Here is a 19,813-nt window from a genome sequence, read left to right as displayed (position 1 = left end):
CTACTTGCATTACTGGCATAATACAACAAACACAGCCTTGAATTACGATAGTCTGTACTGTGTATGGGAAATGTTTATATTTGACCCATAATAGTATAGTTTATTGCATACAACATCTTTAATAGCAGCCTATGTATAGTTTATATTTATAGCTACTTCTGAATAACACTGGCTACTTGGTTTGATTATGACCATAAATCCCAAACATAACTCTTAAACCGTAGTATAAAACACTTTACATCCCAAAATCACAGTCAGCCATGATACTAGAACAGAAATATGATTTTGCGAAAAAGGCTAAAACCTGTTCCTGTTCCACAGCGAGCAAGCGGAACGCATCCCAGTCTGTTTCACTCATGAAATCCCACCTTTAGTATAACTTGTTTTTGATACTGCTAACTCTTTAACCTTTGCATACACTTTTATCTCAGCTTTCCCCAAATCATTGCATAATAAGGGGGCTAGCATGTCTTTCACTTCTGGAGTAAAAATGTCACAAGTGAAAATATATTGCTGGTAGCAGATGAGTCTGTGGAAATTCTAACAGCAATCACCGAACAATCCGGCACAATCAGTCTCTGCTAATAAAAAAAAAAAAAAAAAAAATATGCAGTTTATACTACTACCAGCAACTGGAAGATTAACAACATATAAAGCTTGTCACTATATACACCAAATGTAACTGGAAACAATATTTAACTACTGATTTCATTAACCAGATCTCACTTAAAGTACTAAACACACACATATTGTGCCAGGGCAATTAGCCCTGAGCAGGGAAAATGTGTGTTTGTGCCAAACTAAATTATTAATTATTTTTATTGTTTAATTATCACCCACACCTGGTAACTATTGTAAATTCGTGCCAGGTGCAGGGTTTAAAAAGGGTGCAGCCAGTTTGTTCTGGGCTGTTGTGTGGAAAAGCCCAACTGTGCGTGTGTGTACACAGCCATAGAGAAAAGAAAGACAAGGTAAAACCTTTTGATTTGTGAAAAACTGTGTGTTTTTGTTTGTTTGTTTTGTTTAACAGGTAAACAGCTTAGCTGTCCTGTTTTATAGTTTAGGTTCCTGTTCCTGTGTTTTACTTATTGCTTGAGTAGAGCTAGGCGTTTTATTTTGTTTTTGCTTGTGTTTTGTTTTTTAAAAATAGCGCATAAGCTCTTTAAAACTGTGTTCTGGGTCTGTTTGAAAGGGGCAATGAACCAGAGTGAGTATATATACAGTTGAAGTCAAAAGTTACATACCCCAATATATATAAATAATCACGTAATTATTGCCAAAACAAATCTAAAGCAATTACAAGTTTGTTTGTTTGTTTAATTATACTGCTTGGGCTGATAAGTCTTGATCGCTTTGTCAAAATCGATGAAAGTTTTGCAAAAAACCTAATTCAGAACCCAACCTTCGCAAAAGTCCTGACAGTAATTATTTGGATAGTACTGTTTAGTACAACAGCATTGCCAAATATGGTTCTGACAGACAAGGCACCGACACCATCTTCAGAGAAGGACTGCATGTTACTGAAAGGATCCCTTGGAGTTTACTGGCACGAAGCTGTAATCTACATCACAAAAATTATTTTTTGGACCGTTTTTGCTTTGATGGTTACCTTTTACACATTAATAAGTAAGAAAGTCCACGAGTCTTACAGAAATTCCAAAAGTAATGATAAAAATCCTAAAAGAAAAACCAAGGCCAAAGTGTTTATTATCGTAGGTGTGTTCTTTGTTTGCTTTACACCTTATCATTTTGTTAGAATACCCTACACCTTGACTCAGATTGAAACACGTTGTGCTGTACATTTTAAAAGAAAGTACCTTGTGGCTGAGTGCTTCCAACATCTGCCTGAATCCAGTAATATTTATATTCTTGTGCAAATCATTCAGACAAATGTTGCTTAAAACTCTGAGATTGAAAAAGAGTCTGCCTGTTGATTTAACTAATCTTGAAAGTGCTGCAAATGGCAGTGACTAAACCCTCTATCTGGAATGAGCAGTGACAGGACTGTGAAAAGATACAGAATGCCATGAACAGGTCTTGATAGTCTGAGCGTACGCTCATGGCAAAATAATGCAGATTATTCTATGTAAATGCATGGATGCTAACAGTGTCATTTTACTATTTGATCATGGAGTTTAATATATATATATATATATATATATATATATATATATATATATATATATATAATCACCCTACATCTTTTCACAAGATACAGGAGTTTATTGAGCAATCATATACATTTATGTGGTAAAAATGTACGCACGGATTTCCAATAATTTGTCTTGTATTTTCTAATAATATTAACAAAGCAATGATTTGCTACTTCGTTACTCCTATGTCATTACACAAGTGCATTCTTATAAGTACTACATATTTACCTAGTTCTATAAATGGAGTAAGTTAATGAATTTAGAGTTAATGTTGAGGTTATTTCAGCTTTGAATAAGAATTGCAGCTGCTAAATTACAGATCTCATTCTCAGTAGTGAAGCTATGTCTGTTCTAGCTATGCACTGTACATTATGCATGGTTTTTCTTTGTCTTATGCCTCATATATTATACCGATCCAATGCTACACATTGACGCATGTTCTGCTTTCTCATTGATGCACAAATTACCTTCCAGATCTTTATTGCTTTAAAAAAGAATACTAAGAAACTATCAGATACAATCATTTTTTTTATATGTAGCTACTTTATTTAATAATATTATATTTCAAAAATTGTTAAATGTGTTCATTGTGATTAAATATTGTAAGTATTTTGATGTAATAACATATAATGAAATTATAGCAAATATAATGTGGTATATGTTTTTCTTTGTACAGTATTTTGATATCAAGCTGACATCTCAATAGTTGAATAAAGAGCAATTTAGCAACATATTAGATGAGCATGCCTTGATTAGCAGTTACTCTAGCTTTTTTTCTTTGGAAAACCCTGGCGACTTAAGACGTTTCCATAACCTTGTATTTATTACACATTAAAAACTAAATACAGCCAGTGAATTGCCTTAGACGTTACCCTCAGTGTTCAACCAGTCTTTCCACAAACCTTGGGGTATTGTGTATTGAAATATAACATAGTGGAGATAACTGAAAGATTACACTCAGTGGTGTACTGCATGACTGTCCAGCAGAGGGCTCTTGAGCTTACATGAGCTCCAAAATACGGTTCTTTTAATTGAGTTTAACTGCCCTGTAATAAAAATAGCGACAATAACAAACATTTGTTGTATACCTAAAAAATGTGGTAGTCGCTGATCTTCTAAGAACAGTGACAATATTAATTAAGGTGATCAGCGATTCCGAGCTTGGATCTTGGCAACTACAGGCTTTCACATGTCGCTTCTCAGCTGTTGTCTTCTGCTTCACCATGTATATGAGTATTATACTGCTGGGGCTGACAGTAATTATTGTTTAATACAACACCATTGCCAAATATTATTCTGACAAACAAGACACCGACACCATCTTCAGAGAAGGACTGCATATTAATGAAAAAGCATCCCTTGGGTTGCAACGGCACAAAGCCGTAGTATGTGGCTGTATGAAAAATGTTTTGTTCACTTTTTGCATTAATGGTTTTCTGTAAGGCAGAAAGTGTACAAATCTCAAAGAAACGCAAACAAAACAATTCTAAAAGACTTGCAAAAGAAAGTACTCAGTGGTTGTCTGCCACCAACACATATCTGTGTCTTACAATATATAAAAATAGAAACAGTAACCTAAGACAGAAGGTTACAACATTATATAAGAACACAAATGTCTGCATTGTGACGCATAATCTGAATGGAGGCCTTCCTGGAGTTTTCTTCAGCTTTGATTCAGTATTGCCTCTTGTATATTATGGGTCTCATTATCGCTGGTGGGAATATATATATATTTTTTCTTATATACAATATGCATAAATAGTAAAAAAAAAAAAAAAAAAATACACCTTGTCCTTTTCGAATCGTTTGTCTACTTGGCTTTCTTATCGTTTTACCCCATTAAACGAAACAGCTTAAAGTAATCTTCCCTCTCTCAAGAATAGAAGTGGTCTTTATATACAGATGGTCTTTATATACAGGAGAAGAAACATCAGAGTGGTAACTATAGGCAGAGCGCCATATACTGGTCATTAACACAGGTTTCACTTGCTATCTTTTTGTTCTTTCCATAGTTTTATAAAAAAAATAAAATTTGCAAATGATGCCTTCCTTATTTTCATGTAACTGTTGACAGTATGATGTACTTCCTCTTTCCGTAAATAAAAACACAGCAATAATGTACTGTGCTTGGAGTGATCTTGATTGAAGGTATTTTGTATCTTAAAAAAAAAAAAAAAAAACTTTAAAAAGCATACTTCCTATGTTTAATTCCTTTTTTAGACACAGGTCTTAATTGCTTAAAGTTGCCATTTCTCCAAGTGAGTTGAACAGCAATTTGAGGACTAAACCCACTGTACATTTCTATATACAGTTTCCCATCTGTTTTCAACATTAACAATTAAATGAAGGTATCTTTTGAGTTCATTCAACAATAAATAAAAGCTGTTTGAGATTATGGAGGTTGAGTCAGAATCTAAGTTTTGCAGAGCTGACACTGCAAAAGCCAGTGGCTTGAGTGATAGTAGTTCTAAGCCACTTTGATTTGTGTGCTGTCACGTATCATTAGAATTGTTGGCTCAATGCACATCTTAGATTAAATGAGGTAAACGTGCCAACTGGGGTTTAGTAAAACTCTCTGCCTTTAACCAATGAAGTGCTGCCCTCTGCTTGCTGCTCTGGGAACTGACTGTAAACCCTTACGGGGGTGGGTGACACCTGAAGAAACAATGTCTCCAGACTCAAGAATCAGTTCATTTACTGTGCAAGGTACTGTAATTAGTACTGTAATTTTTTTAAATACTGCATTAAAATATAATGACCATAGTAAATACTGCAGGCTATTCCAATATAGCCTCATTGAAAGTAAATGCATCAGGATGCAGTCTTTATTTTACTAAAAGGTACCACCATATCTTAAGACTCAAGATGACCTCAAAGCTTATAAATGAGCAACATGTTAAAGATATGTGTCCATACATGAAAAGGTTATAATAACTTAGTGTGAGATCTCATATCTCACAACTTAATTATGGAAATGCACATTTTTCAATAATTTAATTTATACTGTTGTACTGTACTTAAAACACGCTAAGAATGAGACGTCTTTAGCTAACAAATGAGGACCAAAGGTAACTGGTGGTGCTAATAGGAATGCATTATTAAAATTAATTTAAAACTTGATGAGCTTAACCCTTAAAAGGTTTTCTTTTCTTTTTCTTTTTTTTTTTTTAATCAAAAACACTACCTTAGATGTTCTACAGTATACTCCTCAATGATGTGGTAGCCAGTACAGTACAAAAAAACAAATGCAAAACTGGTTCTTAATAAAAGAAGTATTGTATTTTACTTTAAAAATAGCTCTGGGAAATTACACATTTAAGATGGTCTACTTTCAAACTAGTAAGTGATAAATAAAATTCATTTTAACTTGATCATATTTCTATGAAAATAAAACTTTTTAAAAAGATGTTTTAGCAAGTATGAAACTTAATACATTGTGTATCTCACTGTAAGCTTTAAATCGAAGTATGTGATGGAGATACAGTACATACTCTCTTCAGGCAGAGGTCTTTGAATTGCATGTGCAGGTAAAGACAGGCACATTCTCCTGTAACAGATGGCCTACAATCGGTTTAAATGAATGGAATTGATTTAATCTGTTCTGAAGGCAAGTGGTCCTTTACACAGGAGCTTTACACCGTTCCTTATTGATCCTGTTTTTAATTACTTTTTTATTTTGGTTTTGATGGTCATCTTTTATACATTCATCAGCAAGAAAGTTGTAAAATCGTACAAGAATTCCAAAAACAAAAATTAAAATGCTAAAAAAAAAAAAACTCAAGCCAGAATGTTTGTCGTAGTAGCAGTATTCTTTATCTGCTTTTCGCCGTATCATATTGTCAGAATACCCTACACCCAGGGGTACTGCACTGGAGGAGGGGGCGACTGCACAGCTGCAAGACAACTGCCCAACCTGCTGAAGATCACAAAAGAAAGTACTCCGTGCTTATCTGCAACCAACACATCCTCAGACCCATTCGTTTACATATTACTGTGCAAATCATTTAGAAAAAAGTGGCCTTGATCTGTAAGACTTAAAAAGAGTCTACCTGTTGACATATTGACGGATCGTGGATCAACTGGAAACGTGGAGGAAACATCTCAATAACATGGGGTATTCCAACAACAATCAAGAAACAGATAAACTAAAAAAAAAAAAACTATAACAGGGAACAAATGTTGTAATACCTCCGATGCAGTCTTTATATATATTTAATAATTCATTTAGAGATTTTGTTGAATCATTATTGCAGAATCATTTTAAGATTGCTTGTTAATATCAAGTGCTTTATATTCTTAAAAAAGAAGTTGCAAAGTATTTATTTACACTTTCCCATAAACACACTATATAGTATACCTTTTATTAATTTAAATATCTGTTTTTTGCTTGTGTGTGTTTTAATTTTTTTTTTAAATGATTTAATACTGTATGTAGGGTTAACGATGAAATAACACTATATGGGCTCGCCAACTGTATATATCCTGTTTGTGTAATCTGGAATAAACCCATTTTATTGCAAAAATGTCTAAATTGTGTAAATCATTTTCTTATTCAAAATGCAGCTGCAGTTGTCTTATTATTTATTATTATTTAATTATTTAGCAGATGCTTTGACCTAAAGCAAAGTACTGTTAGTGGTATTGATTCAGTATATCCAAAATCAGCTTATATCTTACAGCACCCTACCCAACATAGACTTTTTTTATAATATACATTTAAATAAGAATAATGTAACTTTATACAGTAGGTAGTTTCATTTCAGATGGTGGTATCACATAAATATCAGGGATAAAATAAAAAGAATCCAAGAACTGTACTTGGGCAGGTTATCAGCAAACATGGTTTTGATCTTGGTTACACTTCAGTACAGTATAAGTTCATGAAATATCAATAAATGTGTTATTAGAAAGAAAAAAAAAATTAACAAGCAATAGGTGTACTACTGTTTAATTCTAAAGGTGCATAACTAGTGTACTGCTTGCATTGTTTAAAAGTTATTATAAGATTTCTTATGACTGTTTGCTTTAGCTTATTATTTCTCTTAACTGCAGGGATGGAAAATAAGATTCCTGTTGCATACAGTAGCAGTTTCACCCTTTCCAGGTTTTACAATGAGCTGGATTAGCCACAGCGTATAGGTAACAAGCTCAGGTGTGTCTTATTAAGCTCATAGTAAAACCAGGAATGGGTCAAACTGATATACAATGGGAGTCTTTTTAACATCCCCATAACTGTCCAATATAACACCCTTTATAACTATTTTATAGATTAAACTAAAACCGCTCTATATGGTATACATTTCCATCAGCGGTTCCTGAGTGAGGGGTCTTGTGAGTACTGCACACAGTATATGATGATGAAACCCTGGTTAAAGCTCCATCTGAACACAGGCATGCCCAGATACCCGCTGCTCACTGCTCACTGCTCTGGAAATGGCAAGCTCTGTAACTCTGAACCACAGCAGAACTTTGACTGCAGAGGTCTTTAAATTTGCAAAGCGAGCTGGGGAGGACAGCTCATTAACAATGAGAGCATGGGAAGTGCTACGGGCAGATGGGTCCTTTTACTGGAAAGGGTTTGCTGTGATTAGTAAAGCCTATTTGCTTTGATGTTAGAGAGTTAAGGCTTGATGGACCTGTTCCGAGCCCTTTGTGTTTGTGTGTCTGCAGTTTTGTATTTTGAACCTGACACCTCCACACCAGCCCTCTTTTATAGGCCTGACTGACCTTCTGTGTTTTCAATGGCCATGCAAATAATGCGCTGATTCACAAACTCTGTAATCGAACAAGCATGTTAAGCTTTTCATTAAAATGTTGCCTGAACAAAATAGAAATAAGGGCACAGGAAATGCACTACTTCTTGAGTTTATGTGTACAAGCCTTAACCATGTATGCATTCATTTACCAATATGGGTTGACTTCCATTCAGTTTCCCATGATATTCAACCCTCTATGATATATTGCATTTTATAATAAACACGTCAGACTATTACTTTAGAAGGCTGCTACAGCTGTTCATAATAAGATTGACCAATAAAATCAAATGTGCTGGGACTGAAATAGATTTGAATAGAAGTCCAGCTCCAGACAACTAGCTCCATCTGCTGGTTGGGAATGTAAACTTCATGTGTTAATTTGCACATACAGTAAACATCTATTTACTTGGTTTACTGAAGCCTTTTGAAATTACAATTGCTGATGCATATGTTTAAACGTATCACACTATAGAGGGTTAACCAATGTACTTACAATACTGAAGAGCCATGCATTGGTGCAGCAGTATGGGGCTGGGGTTTGTTCATTCTCCATGCAGTAAAACAGCACGGTTTGTGGTAAGTTACAGCACAAAGTCAAAAGGAAACGTTCCGTCACTTAAAATCAGCAGTGTCAGAAAGAGAAGTATAATTGCTTTGACAAGGAACGCTTGGTTTCATTTCAATAAAGGGCACATTGGAGTGCATGTTAGTGCTTCTACTTGATTTAGACTTCTGAATTTGAATAACACTGGTGAGTGATTTTGAATTCTGCTATTTATATATTGCATTACAATTTGCATTTGAATTTCACTGTACAGCATGTTACCTTTGATTTGGATATCAAGTGTGAGATTGTGCTTATAGAATAAAGTGTAGGTATTAACTTATGAAATGCTGAATGGGGACCTATCACTTCATAATACAGGTTACCAATAAGACCTGATCTGCTAATGTTTATTGATTTTTAAGAATTATCTGCAACCCCTTTTTTTAATGTCTTTGAGAAACTATGTTAGGGTTACCAGAACAGGTCATTTGTTACTGTTTAAAACTCTCTTTAGAATAACTCTATTCTGTATGTTTATTAAATGCTTCTATTTGATATTGTGCGTCTACTTAAAGATTAATACATGGTTTGTTGTTAGTAGCTTGATTTTTTAACCTACTTAAAATAATAATAATAATAATAATAATAATAATAATAATAATAATAATAATAATAATAATAATCTCATTAAGGTTTTTTTTTCATATATGAATCTTTCACATGGAATGTTGTAGTTTAAAATATATAAAGGCAAAACAAAATCACCTCTGAAATTGATCAGTTGTACAAACTACTGTTTTTAATTCTCTTTTAGACATGTTTTAAAAATGAACTCAAGCCATCTCAACATTTCCAATGAGCTGCCACCCCCCTCAGGTAAATGCGTCCGAGACACCAGCATCACTCAGGTGGTTTTTCCATGTCTATATACTCTCCTCTTCGCTGTGGGGATCACCCTCAACTGTCTAGCAGCTTGGATCTTTTTCCGCATTCCCAATTCAACCACATTCGTTATCTACCAAAAAAATGTGGTAGTCGCCGACCTTTTAATGACCGTGACAATATTAATTAAAACAATCAGTGATTCAGGACTTGGATCTTGGCAGCTGAAGGTTTTTGTATGTCGATACTCTGCTGTTGTCTTTTACATGACTATGTACATCAGTATCATCCTGCTTGGGCTGATAAGTCTTGATCGGTACCTCAAAATCGCGAAACCCTTTGGAAGAGCCTTCATCCACAACACAACCTTTGGAAAAGTCCTCACGGTGCTGATATGGACGTTAATGTTTTTTATAACAGCCCTGCCAAATATGATTCTGACCAACAAGACCCCCTCTGCATCAATGAAGAAATGCAGCTCGCTGAAGGGTCCCCTGGGATTAAAGTGGCACGAAGCTGTAAACTATCTCTGCCAAATTATTTTCTGGACTGTTCTTGCCCTGATGGCTATCTGTTACACCTTCATAAGCAAGAAAGTGTATGAATCTTACAAAAACTCCAGAAGTAATGATAAAACAGCCACACGAAAAACAAAGGCCAGGGTGTTTATCGTTGTGGCTGTGTTTTGTATCTGCTTTGCTCCATTTCATTTTACGAGAGTACCGTACACCCTGAGCCAGACAGGAACACTGTCCAACTGCAGGGCACAGAACATACTTTACGTGGCAAAAGAAAGTACTCTGTGGTTGTCAGCAACCAACACTTGCTTAGACCCACTCATATATATTTTCCTGTGCAAAGTGTTTAGAAAAAAGCTGTCTGATACTCTGAGACTTAAATCCAAAACTGTTCAGACAACTCAAACCTGGACAAACGCAGAGGAAACACCTATGTAGCATGATGCGCTCCAGCAAGACTGCAAAAGCAATACAACTGGTTTATACTGCTAAGTTTTACTTTATCATGACCTTGTTATTTACAGTTACTGCTTTCTGCTTTATTGTTGTACTTTCTGTTTAAAGTAAGAAGAATGGTGATTTTTATAAAATAAATCACCATTCTTCTAAGAATGGGCAGTACTGATAAGATAACTAAATCAACTGAAATACTTTTAATAAAAAGTGGTTTACAATATACAAAAGATAACAAATACAAATATATATATATATATATATATAGACACATACATATTCTTAATGAAACAGGCCAAGCAAAATACAGTTATACTTGCGGTTGTCGCAATAATGCAAAAATCAGCATGCGAAGTAACGACATGTGATCAATCTTTATGCACTGATGAGTTTCTTTTGCATGCTTTTGGAATTACTAAAGGAATTTCTTGTTTTTTATTTTTACCATGTTATATTGTAACAGATTAGTACATATTTTTTAATACTGCAACTGTATACTGTAAAAGAAATGCTTCTACATCTCTAATATGTATTGTAATTAAATCAATTGTAGAATCTTTTATAATTATATATATATATATAATATATTTCACTAGCTGCTGAAGCACAGACTACATATATATTTGCCAAATGTCTATTCGTATAGTGTATACTCCTGATAACCTGCTCTAATAGCTTATGTATTCACTGATATCACTTGATTAAATACTGAAAATGACGCACTGGTTATAATTTTCTAATTTCATACAGTAGCAGTGAACCTGGGTTGTGCTACAGTATGTGTTTGACTAATGCTATATAGTCATGTGCTATTGTATACAGTCATTTCAGCACCCTCTCTTGCACACTACATGCAGCAGCACTCCATTTGCCCACAGTGGCAAATATTGATGTTTAAAGCAAGTCTAAAAATCAGATGGACGCAATGATAAAACCACTAAAACCAAGTGCTGACAAACCACATTCAGCACTATGCCTCTTAAAGATTCAGTCCTCAGCACATAAACCTAGAAAACCAGTCGATCATGTAACTAATGAAGTTTAATATTGTCAGTAAGCAAACACTTTAAGAGGAGTCATGAGGTTTCTGTGCAGTTTTTTTTTTTTTTTTACATTAGACAAGCGAGGATTTACTTAAAGTGATTTTTATTTATTTCAAATGTAAACGTTTATGAACAAACAAAAACAAAGTGAAAAATAAGCACCAAGAGTGTTTTCAGATTGTTTATTTAGTTCTTACCAAATAGCTGCATTTCAAGATGATTTGATGGGAACAATCTGTGAAAAAGAATCTTCCTCAAAGTGCACAACTGGGCATGTATCAATCTGATAAATGCATAAAGATTTAAAAACACAACCAACTATTGGCAGGTTTTCATCAATTATTATCGAGCACCAACAAACAAGTCTGTACTCAACCAGCTTAGAGTCACCTCTGTTATGCAAATCTGTCAAACTCCTCACCGGCATAGCTTCGTATAGAAATATTTGCCTTTCCTTGCAAAACCGGGGAAACAGTTTCAATGATAGTTTCAAAATTCTAGGCTTTTCTGATCATCTAACGCGGGATAACAACAATCTACTCTGAGTCTGATTGGCTGAGACAAATCTTGTGGTTTATAATTGAGGACAGACCATTCTCTTTACCAGAAGTCACTTTCTTTTTCTTAATGATCTTTTTGGCTTCAATCCCATCCTGGAAGATAAATTTAAACTCCTAGCCCATATTTTGGGGAACAGCCTTATCTGCAGATTTCCACCCCTCAACTTCCCTAAACAATGTTAACACTGCTGATAATGAAATCAGCGTCTTCCTGTCTTCCCACAGGCCCTACACGTTACCTTTAAAGGGGTTCTTAAACATGTTGCAAAATGGGGAGTCTAACTGGCACAAACTAAGAAGAAAGGGAATTTGGAGATTCTGAAATACACTAATAGAATTTCCCTTATTTCACCATCTCATAAACAAACCATGTACATTGCTGTCCAACTAATGGAGTCCACTTGAAGCCTTGAAGGTATTACTAATTCATGCAGCCTGTTGAGGTTTTACAGTTATCGTACATTTTACTTGTCATTTCAAATAAAAATAAATCTTATTTGCAGCTTTCATTTATCTTTCCAACAAAATGTAACCAACAATTGCTACTTTGCTCAATTCTCCATTGTTTGTTCCATCTTTGCCATCTCTGCATAAACAAAGACTTCAGTGCCAGCACTCAGATCCATCAATGTACACCAGATTCAATGGCTTCTGTTTTCTTGTATCTTCTTACCCAAGCACATCAGCATGTTTGCTCGTGTTCGCCCTTTTGACCGGACATATTCACAGGCATAAAGGAGAAGCTTCTTCTTCCACTAGTTACAATTACAAATACATGCAACACTGAAAGAGGAAGGACAGCTTCACAAAATATCCCAAGATAGATCTTTTGATACATAACATATTCACATAAAAAAAATACCAGGGATATATATATATATATATATATATATATATATATATATATATATATATATATATATATATATATATTACCTGATTTGCTCATTATTTAAAAATAAATAAATAAATCAAGAGTTCAAGTTTAGGGAATGGGATCCATCCAGTGCAACATTTGGTGACTGAGGCATTTATATCCAATGATTATGATAACATCCCTAACAGAGTTTATCTTGTACATTTAAATCCCAGGTTATAGTGAAGATAAGTACATAACATGACCCAGTAATTTGTCTTACAGTAATTTCAACTGTAATAAAATGATTTCAAAAAAAATAATCACAATTGTGGTGTTTTGCCCTGCCAAAACTTTTAAAAAAACTTAAGTGCATTATAAAATAGATACATAGATAGGAAGCTTAACATGGTACAATTATACATGCAGTGACTGAAGGGCTTACATGACTTGCAATAGCACTTTAATGTTGCAATTGAATAGCAGGGTTCTCAGGCCCAGGAGGCTAAGTGCAATGTATATTCCCAATATGAAGACATCACTAGTAATATGGGATAGCAATATCTAAAATGTTTGTATTTCCCACTGTTTTGCATGATAAGATTTGGTTGAAGCTGAAGCTGAATCTGTATCCGGTTGGTGATATTGACTCAATTATCTAACAGGGTGGAGTGTGCTTCAGAAGGCAAGTCTGCTAACAAGTCTTACTGCCAGAAAGGACATGGAACAGCAAGACAGCAAATGTAAGGTATCTGAAAAAAGGCTAAACTTTTTTTTTTTTTCTCATTAGGTTATATTTAAAAGAAAATGAAGAGTGTTTAAATGTTTTTTGCTTTTTTTTTTTGCTTTTCAATAATCTCTGGATCTCTGTCCGTGACTAAAGTCCAGGTTTTATGGTTCTGCTATAAAACTATTGTTCTTAACAAGCAGCAGAGGTGGTTTATGCTTATGCTGATAGGGGAAACGGTTCATATATCAGCATATCTAAGCAGCACAAAATAAACTATTTGTTTAAAACATTTAAAATACTTTACAGAATTATATATGAATCTACAACTAATTGTATTACTTCCTACTTCAGAGAGAACACGAGTCCAGCAATAAAACAAATGTTTGGAGTTGTTTCACAATGCCAGTAACACCGGAAGCAGGAAACAAAATCAAGTAAGTAATGCAGGTTCACGATTTCAAGTAGATTATCTGGAAGATTGTGCTGAGTGGATATTGGGGACTGAATCAACGGCTGAATTCTGATGGCAGTTGAAACGCTCAGGTTAGTGTTTGGGGTGTTTCTCTTCTCAATGAGCTGGCCATCAGCTTAAGGAAAACAATGTTGCTTTGGATCAACCACACGAGTAGGATAACATTACCAGATTTACATGCATAAGGAATCCATTCTTTTATAACTGTTTCTGAAACTAAAACAAAATAAATGTACTCATCTTACATGCCAAACTCAATTGGGTTGGGAGGAATCCGTGCTTCTGATCCTATGTACAGCTCAAAGAGTTTACATGCAGGGTCTATCTGGGAATGGGTTCTTCAACAGGTAGCTAGATGCATATAAAAGAAGCAGCTGAAAAATATGGAGCACTGTTTCTCAGCTAAAAGTTAATTAAATAAAGCACTATGGTAAAAGTGGTGCTACATTCATGTACATAATGCAAATGCAGAACAATTGCACTTTATAAATCAGGAATTGCTGAAAGGTGTGTATTATACCTGTCTAACCTGTGTTGTGTACTGGCAACTGCAGAAAAAATGTGCTCATACCTCTCTTCCAAAACTGTTAGTAAAACAAACAACGTTTGCACAGATTACTATAAATACCTCCTGGCAAATCTTTTTGAAAAGCAGAGCTATGCAGTGTCGTGACACCAAGCAGTGAAAGGCATATAAGAACATGTATTAAAAAAAAAAAATAAAGTCATAGTCATAAAACGCTGTTTACATTCAAAACAAAAAGTACCCTTTGCTTGTTTAAGGAGCTTCAATAAGTTCCTCAAATATCTGAAGCCTGAAGGGGCTTTTTGCAGGCTGTTACACAGCAGAACAACAACAACCACCTTGATACGATATCATTAGCCAAGCAGCCACAGAAAGAAGCTGACACACACACTTCCAATTCACAGAAAACCACACATAACACATGCAAGATCACAACCATTTATTTATGTGCACTGTGCAACAATTTAAAAAATACTGACCAGAGAGAAAAACTGCCTACAGACTGATGATAAAGCTGTTGAAAAAATATATCTACTTGACTATCTAATACAATTTTACCTCAATTACAGTTCAGTTTGGCATCACAACACTGCAGCGTCCTAAAACTACCAGAAAAATCCAGTAATAGGAGGGTCTAAATACCTCCGCCCTTTAACTATGATTATTCCTTCTGGTTCAGTATCCCCCCCCCAAGGGCAAATAACATCCCATCTTATTGACATGCAACTACATTCCCGAAAGGCCTCAATCATCATTAACACTTCCTGTCTGTCTCCAAATGACAGAAACTCTACCGCGTTTGTTAAACAATCTTACACATAATTTATAATTATCGGTAACAATATCCCCCATGTGTGGGATTAAAGGAGGGTTCTGAGAAACTAAAATAATTTGCCTGTAACCAAATCATTGGGCAGCGTGTGGAGATTATCAATGTGACGTTATGTTACTAATTGAGATTGACTACAATAGTCGCTTCACTAATTTAAATGAATGTCAGTAATAGTCATGACTTTAAACCATATGTGACTGAAATGATCACTTTATGCAGGTCACGTTAATGTTGAAGAGTACCTCTGGGTGTACAGCATGTAAAACACTGAGAGGTAAGGTAATTGAACTTCACGGCTTATATCACAGACAGTACACTATGACTCTCCCTAAAACTAATTTCTTCAAAACGACACGTTTCAACTTGTTACCTCCACAACCCTGCTGAAATCAAAACAAACGACTTATCAGAAAACTGCTTTAGGAAATAGGTTGCGATGCAAATTTGGCTTTACTTGTATTTATTAACACTGCCTTATAAAGAACAGAAATGGACAAATGCCACATTCCTGAGTATCTGCGAGTCGATGCGGAGAAACAAAGTACAATATTTTCTAATTACAGGATGGATTTATTCATGGGGAGTAAAAACTGACTCTAAACCTCTAGCAAGCAAGCATGGGTACGTTTTAGTTTTTTCCTTTCCAGAAAAAGTTTAATTTTAACTGCATTTCCAGTGTTTTGTTAGCAACATCAAATATGTTAATTCATAATATGTCTGTTTGTTTTTATCACTATGTATATATACCAGCACATGCATCATTTTGTATAAATGTTTTCATTTAAGTCATAAACGAACAAATAACGCTATATGAGTACTATGTGCGAATGGGTTATCAACAGATTTAGAATGATTTCATTAAACTTAAAATATGGCAGAAATACAAATGTTAACTGTTATGCACTGATAATAGTAAAGGAAATACATTTTAAAACAATTATTTAAACTAAAGCCATTTTTACAGCACCGGCAATTGTAAATTATGCAATATCATGAAAAATACTTACTGCAAACACATCAAGGCCTTTTAGATGTATAGATGCTGCCTCTGTGGTATCAGTATTTTGTAGTTATAAACTGGACAACACAGAATAAAGTATTATTAATACGTATTTACACAAATCCGAAACAGTTCGTGATTTGTTTGGAGTAATCTACACCATTCTGCGAGTGCCTTGTCTAATATTTGTCTAATGTTTTTGATACCTACATTTGCTGTACACTAATCATAGAAATATGATTGTTTGGTTCCTATAGTTGTCTGCATACATATCATTATGGTTGTATTATAGGTCAATTCCAACTATATGTTCAATTCATGCTAACGCATTTTTCATTTACTTGTTAATACTAGAAGAGTATACTGTACAAGGCACTGTAAATACTGTTTATGGTCCATCAGCAGGGAGACTGGGCTGCATTTATTTAAACTTGGGGGCCTGTTTTTTGAAGACTCAAGGCTCCCTAGTAGAAAAGGCGTCAATGTGATGCTGAATGCGGTGGGATGACAAAACATGACTTTTTGCACTCATGCAGCCCTGGCTGTTTCTGCCTCGTTTTTACATGAAGCTCAGAGTACTGGGGTCAAAGTTTAATTCTGGATAATATGTAGACCATTATTCAACCCCATATTTATTAATTTATTCATTCAGTTTTCTTTTTATTATATCAATAAATAAATCACATGAATACATATGGTATACACTACAACATAATTTTAAATAATGTCGTAATTAAACATATAAACTTAAAGATGACTGATGGATCACAGTAAGAATGATCTACTTTGGTAGACTGGATACCATTAACCTTCACCAGGGTTTTATTCTCAAATCTAGTTTTAGACGCATCCCATCTCACTCTCACAGCCTTTCCCTGCTGGTTGTCTCAGGAGACTGCACCTGTTACCTATAAGCTATTGCAATTGTTTATTCATTCATTTCAACACCATAATGCAATTTTTAATTCCCAATTACAAATATTAATTCACAAATGTCCACTTTTTAGTATGAATGTAATACCTTGGAATGTCCTTGATAATTACTGATTTATTTATGTATTTGTTTATTTATCTTGCTTTTTCTTTAGAAATGCATCCAAGCTCCAACTCCTCCAATGTGAAGACAAACAGGACTACTGGCAAAAACGGGACTCTTGACGAGATTGAAATGTTTACCGTGATCATCTGTTCGTTGTATACCTTTATTTTCCTCGGTGGATTGATACTGAACACTCTGGCAGCCTGGATTTTCTTTCAGTTAAAAAACAGGACAACTTTCATATTTTATCTGAAAAACATCGCCATTGCAGACTTAATAATAACACTGACATTTCCCTTTAAAATACTCAGTGACTCGGGACTGGGGCACTGGAAATTAAAGGCTTTTGTGTGCCGCTATTCTGCAGTCATATTCTACTGTAACATGTATGTTAGCATACTTTTCCTTGGACTGATCAGCTTAGACAGATATCTAAAAATTGTGAAACCATTCGGCAACTCCAGAATGTACAATGTTAAGTTCACAAAATTTGTGTCTTTAGGAGTGTGGCTGTGCATGATACTTCTTTCGATGCCAAACATGATTTTCACAAATGTAAATCCAACAATAGAAACAGCTGGCAACTGTTCAGCTCTAAAAAGCCACTTTGGCCTTGCGTTGCATGGAGTGGTAATCTACGTGAACATTGGCATATTTACAGCTGTTTTCATTGTATTAGCTGCATGCTACATTTCGATCTCCAGGCACATCTATCGTTCAAATCAGCAGTTTGTAGGTTCTGAGAATGAAAGAAAGCACAATCAAAATATATTAATAATTCTGCTAGTTTTTTTTATTTGCTTTGTGCCTTATCACTTGTGGAGAATACCGTTTACATTAACTCAGATAGCCTCAAAATTCGATAAGTCCGGGACTTTGATTTTGACACGAGGCAAAATTGTTACTCTCTTTATGTCTGCGTGCAATGTTTGCCTGGACCCTATCATATACTTCCTGATGTGCAAGTCCTTTACCAAAATGCTGCGAAAAAAACTGCACATTGGACCTAGGGTTGATTTCAATGGGTCCACACGCAGCTCCAGAGGAACAGTCAAGGTACGCAGATTCCGAGAATACACATCCACGAGCATTTAGTGCCAAAACCGATTAACAATTCATTTTGCATTTCCTGTTGGAGGCACAGAGTGCTACGTTTGGACGTGTTCTTGTGTTAGTCAGAGTCTCGTCAAGGGACTGAAATTAATTGCAAGAATAACCGTAATTCCAAGATCCGGAAATACAGTTGCTGGAGCCGGAGCCTCTCTTCCTCAATGAAAGCAACTAAATACTGGTGGAGTGAAGCCAAAACCTGAGAGCTCCAGCATGGATTAAATCAATTATCCCCACAGTCCAGGTTTTTTATTTAACCAGTAATGAAGTAGTCTGTTGAAACCTGCACTTCTATTAGCCCACACAGCCTCTGCAGTTTTAGAAAGCTTGCAGTACTGTATTCCTGCAGTCAGATATCCCCACCCGTTAGTGCAGGAGACAGTAATTCAAGCACACACTCACTGCTGACCTTCAAAAAAGCCACAGTCATGTCCTGGCCTGTGTTGTTATTACAGAGTGCTGTTTGAGTAAAACAGTAAATTGCATTAAATAGGATTCAGCTACATAAGAACATATGAAAGTTTACAAATGATAGGTGGCTATTCAGTAGCTTATTGATCCCAGAATCTCATTAAGCAGCTTCTTGAAGGATCCCAGGGTGTCGGCTTCAACAACATTACTGGGGAGTTGGTTTGAGGCGGTTGCAAATGTATAAAGCATAGTTTTGGAAGCATCATTAAGGTTTGTTTAAAACATGGGAGTGCATGGAATGGATACAACATTGAATACTGCATATCCTGACTGTATTGTTATTACATGTAACTATTATTACTATTATTTTTTATTTAGTTTTTTTTTTTTTATTTGGAATCGCCAATTATTTTTCTTATTTTCTCCCCAATTTGAAATGTCCAATTATTTTTATTTCAACCCGGCTCACCGCTGCCACTCCCGCGCTGACTTGGGACAGACAAAGACGGACACACGCGTCCTCCGAAACGTGTGCCAAAGGCCGTCCTCTTCTTTTCACTCTGCGGCCCCGCCATGCAACCACCTCGGACCTATCGCGTCGGAGAACCACTCAACTCCGGGTAGCTTACAGGCAGGCCCGCAGGCGCCCGGCCAGTCTGCAGCGGTCGCTGGTACGCGGTGAGCTGAGGACACCCTGGCCGACCTAGACCCTCCTCACCCGGGCGGCGCTCAGCCAATTGTGTGCCGCCCTGGGCACTGCCGTCCAGTCAGCAGTGGAGTAGCCTGGACTCAAACCGGCGACGACCAGGCTATAGGGCACATCCTGTGTTTTAATTAATTTTAATAAGTTTGTTTGTATATTAAATAGATGAAAAGAGATCATTTATTTTTACATTAAATGCTTACATACCATTGCTGCACTACT

At 35.5% G+C, this 19,813-nt stretch overlaps 3 protein-coding genes across 14 annotated transcripts in view; 2 read left to right on the top strand and 1 right to left on the bottom strand.

Annotated features, from left to right (window-relative positions):
* Nucleotides 1-19,813, bottom strand: part of LOC117423540 (mediator of RNA polymerase II transcription subunit 12-like protein) — a 104,189-nt gene that overhangs the window by 40,003 nt on the left and 44,373 nt on the right. The gene's annotated exons all lie outside the window — the stretch shown is intronic.
* LOC117423543 (G-protein coupled receptor 87-like) lies at nt 918-19,800 on the top strand. Of its 6 annotated transcripts, none has more exons than XM_034928759.2 (5): nt 918-971; nt 13,434-13,511; nt 13,850-13,932; nt 15,892-15,949; nt 17,417-19,800. In XM_034928759.2, the coding sequence occupies exons 4-5, from the start codon at nt 15,946-15,948 to the stop codon at nt 18,460-18,462; spliced, it is 1,050 nt and encodes a 349-aa protein (XP_034784650.2). In that variant the 5' UTR covers nt 918-971; nt 13,434-13,511; nt 13,850-13,932; nt 15,892-15,945; the 3' UTR covers nt 18,463-19,800. The 6 variants fall into 6 exon arrangements, with proteins under 6 accessions (XP_034784650.2, XP_034784651.2, XP_034784654.2 ...); XM_034928760.2 differs by having other exon boundaries at nt 13,434-13,516; XM_034928763.2 differs by lacking the exon at nt 15,892-15,949.
* On the top strand, nt 8,339-11,027 carry LOC117423544 (P2Y purinoceptor 13-like). Its single transcript, XM_034039511.3, has 2 exons — nt 8,339-8,660; nt 9,271-11,027. Exon 2 carries the CDS (start codon nt 9,284-9,286, stop codon nt 10,292-10,294), a length of 1,011 nt encoding a protein of 336 aa, XP_033895402.1. The 5' UTR covers nt 8,339-8,660; nt 9,271-9,283; the 3' UTR covers nt 10,295-11,027.

This window comes from Acipenser ruthenus, chromosome 17 (assembly GCF_902713425.1).
Source record: "Acipenser ruthenus chromosome 17, fAciRut3.2 maternal haplotype, whole genome shotgun sequence".
In the NCBI taxonomy this organism is placed as follows: Eukaryota; Metazoa; Chordata; class Actinopteri; order Acipenseriformes; family Acipenseridae; genus Acipenser; species Acipenser ruthenus.
The sequence above is the reverse complement of the archived record's forward strand: the minus strand, read 5'-3'. Positions and strand labels throughout refer to the sequence as shown.

Excerpts from the sequence above, each read along its gene's own strand:
- LOC117423544 (XM_034039511.3), top strand. The coding sequence starts at position 9,284 with ATGAACTCAAGCCATCTCAACATTTCCAATGAGCTGCCACCCCCCTCA.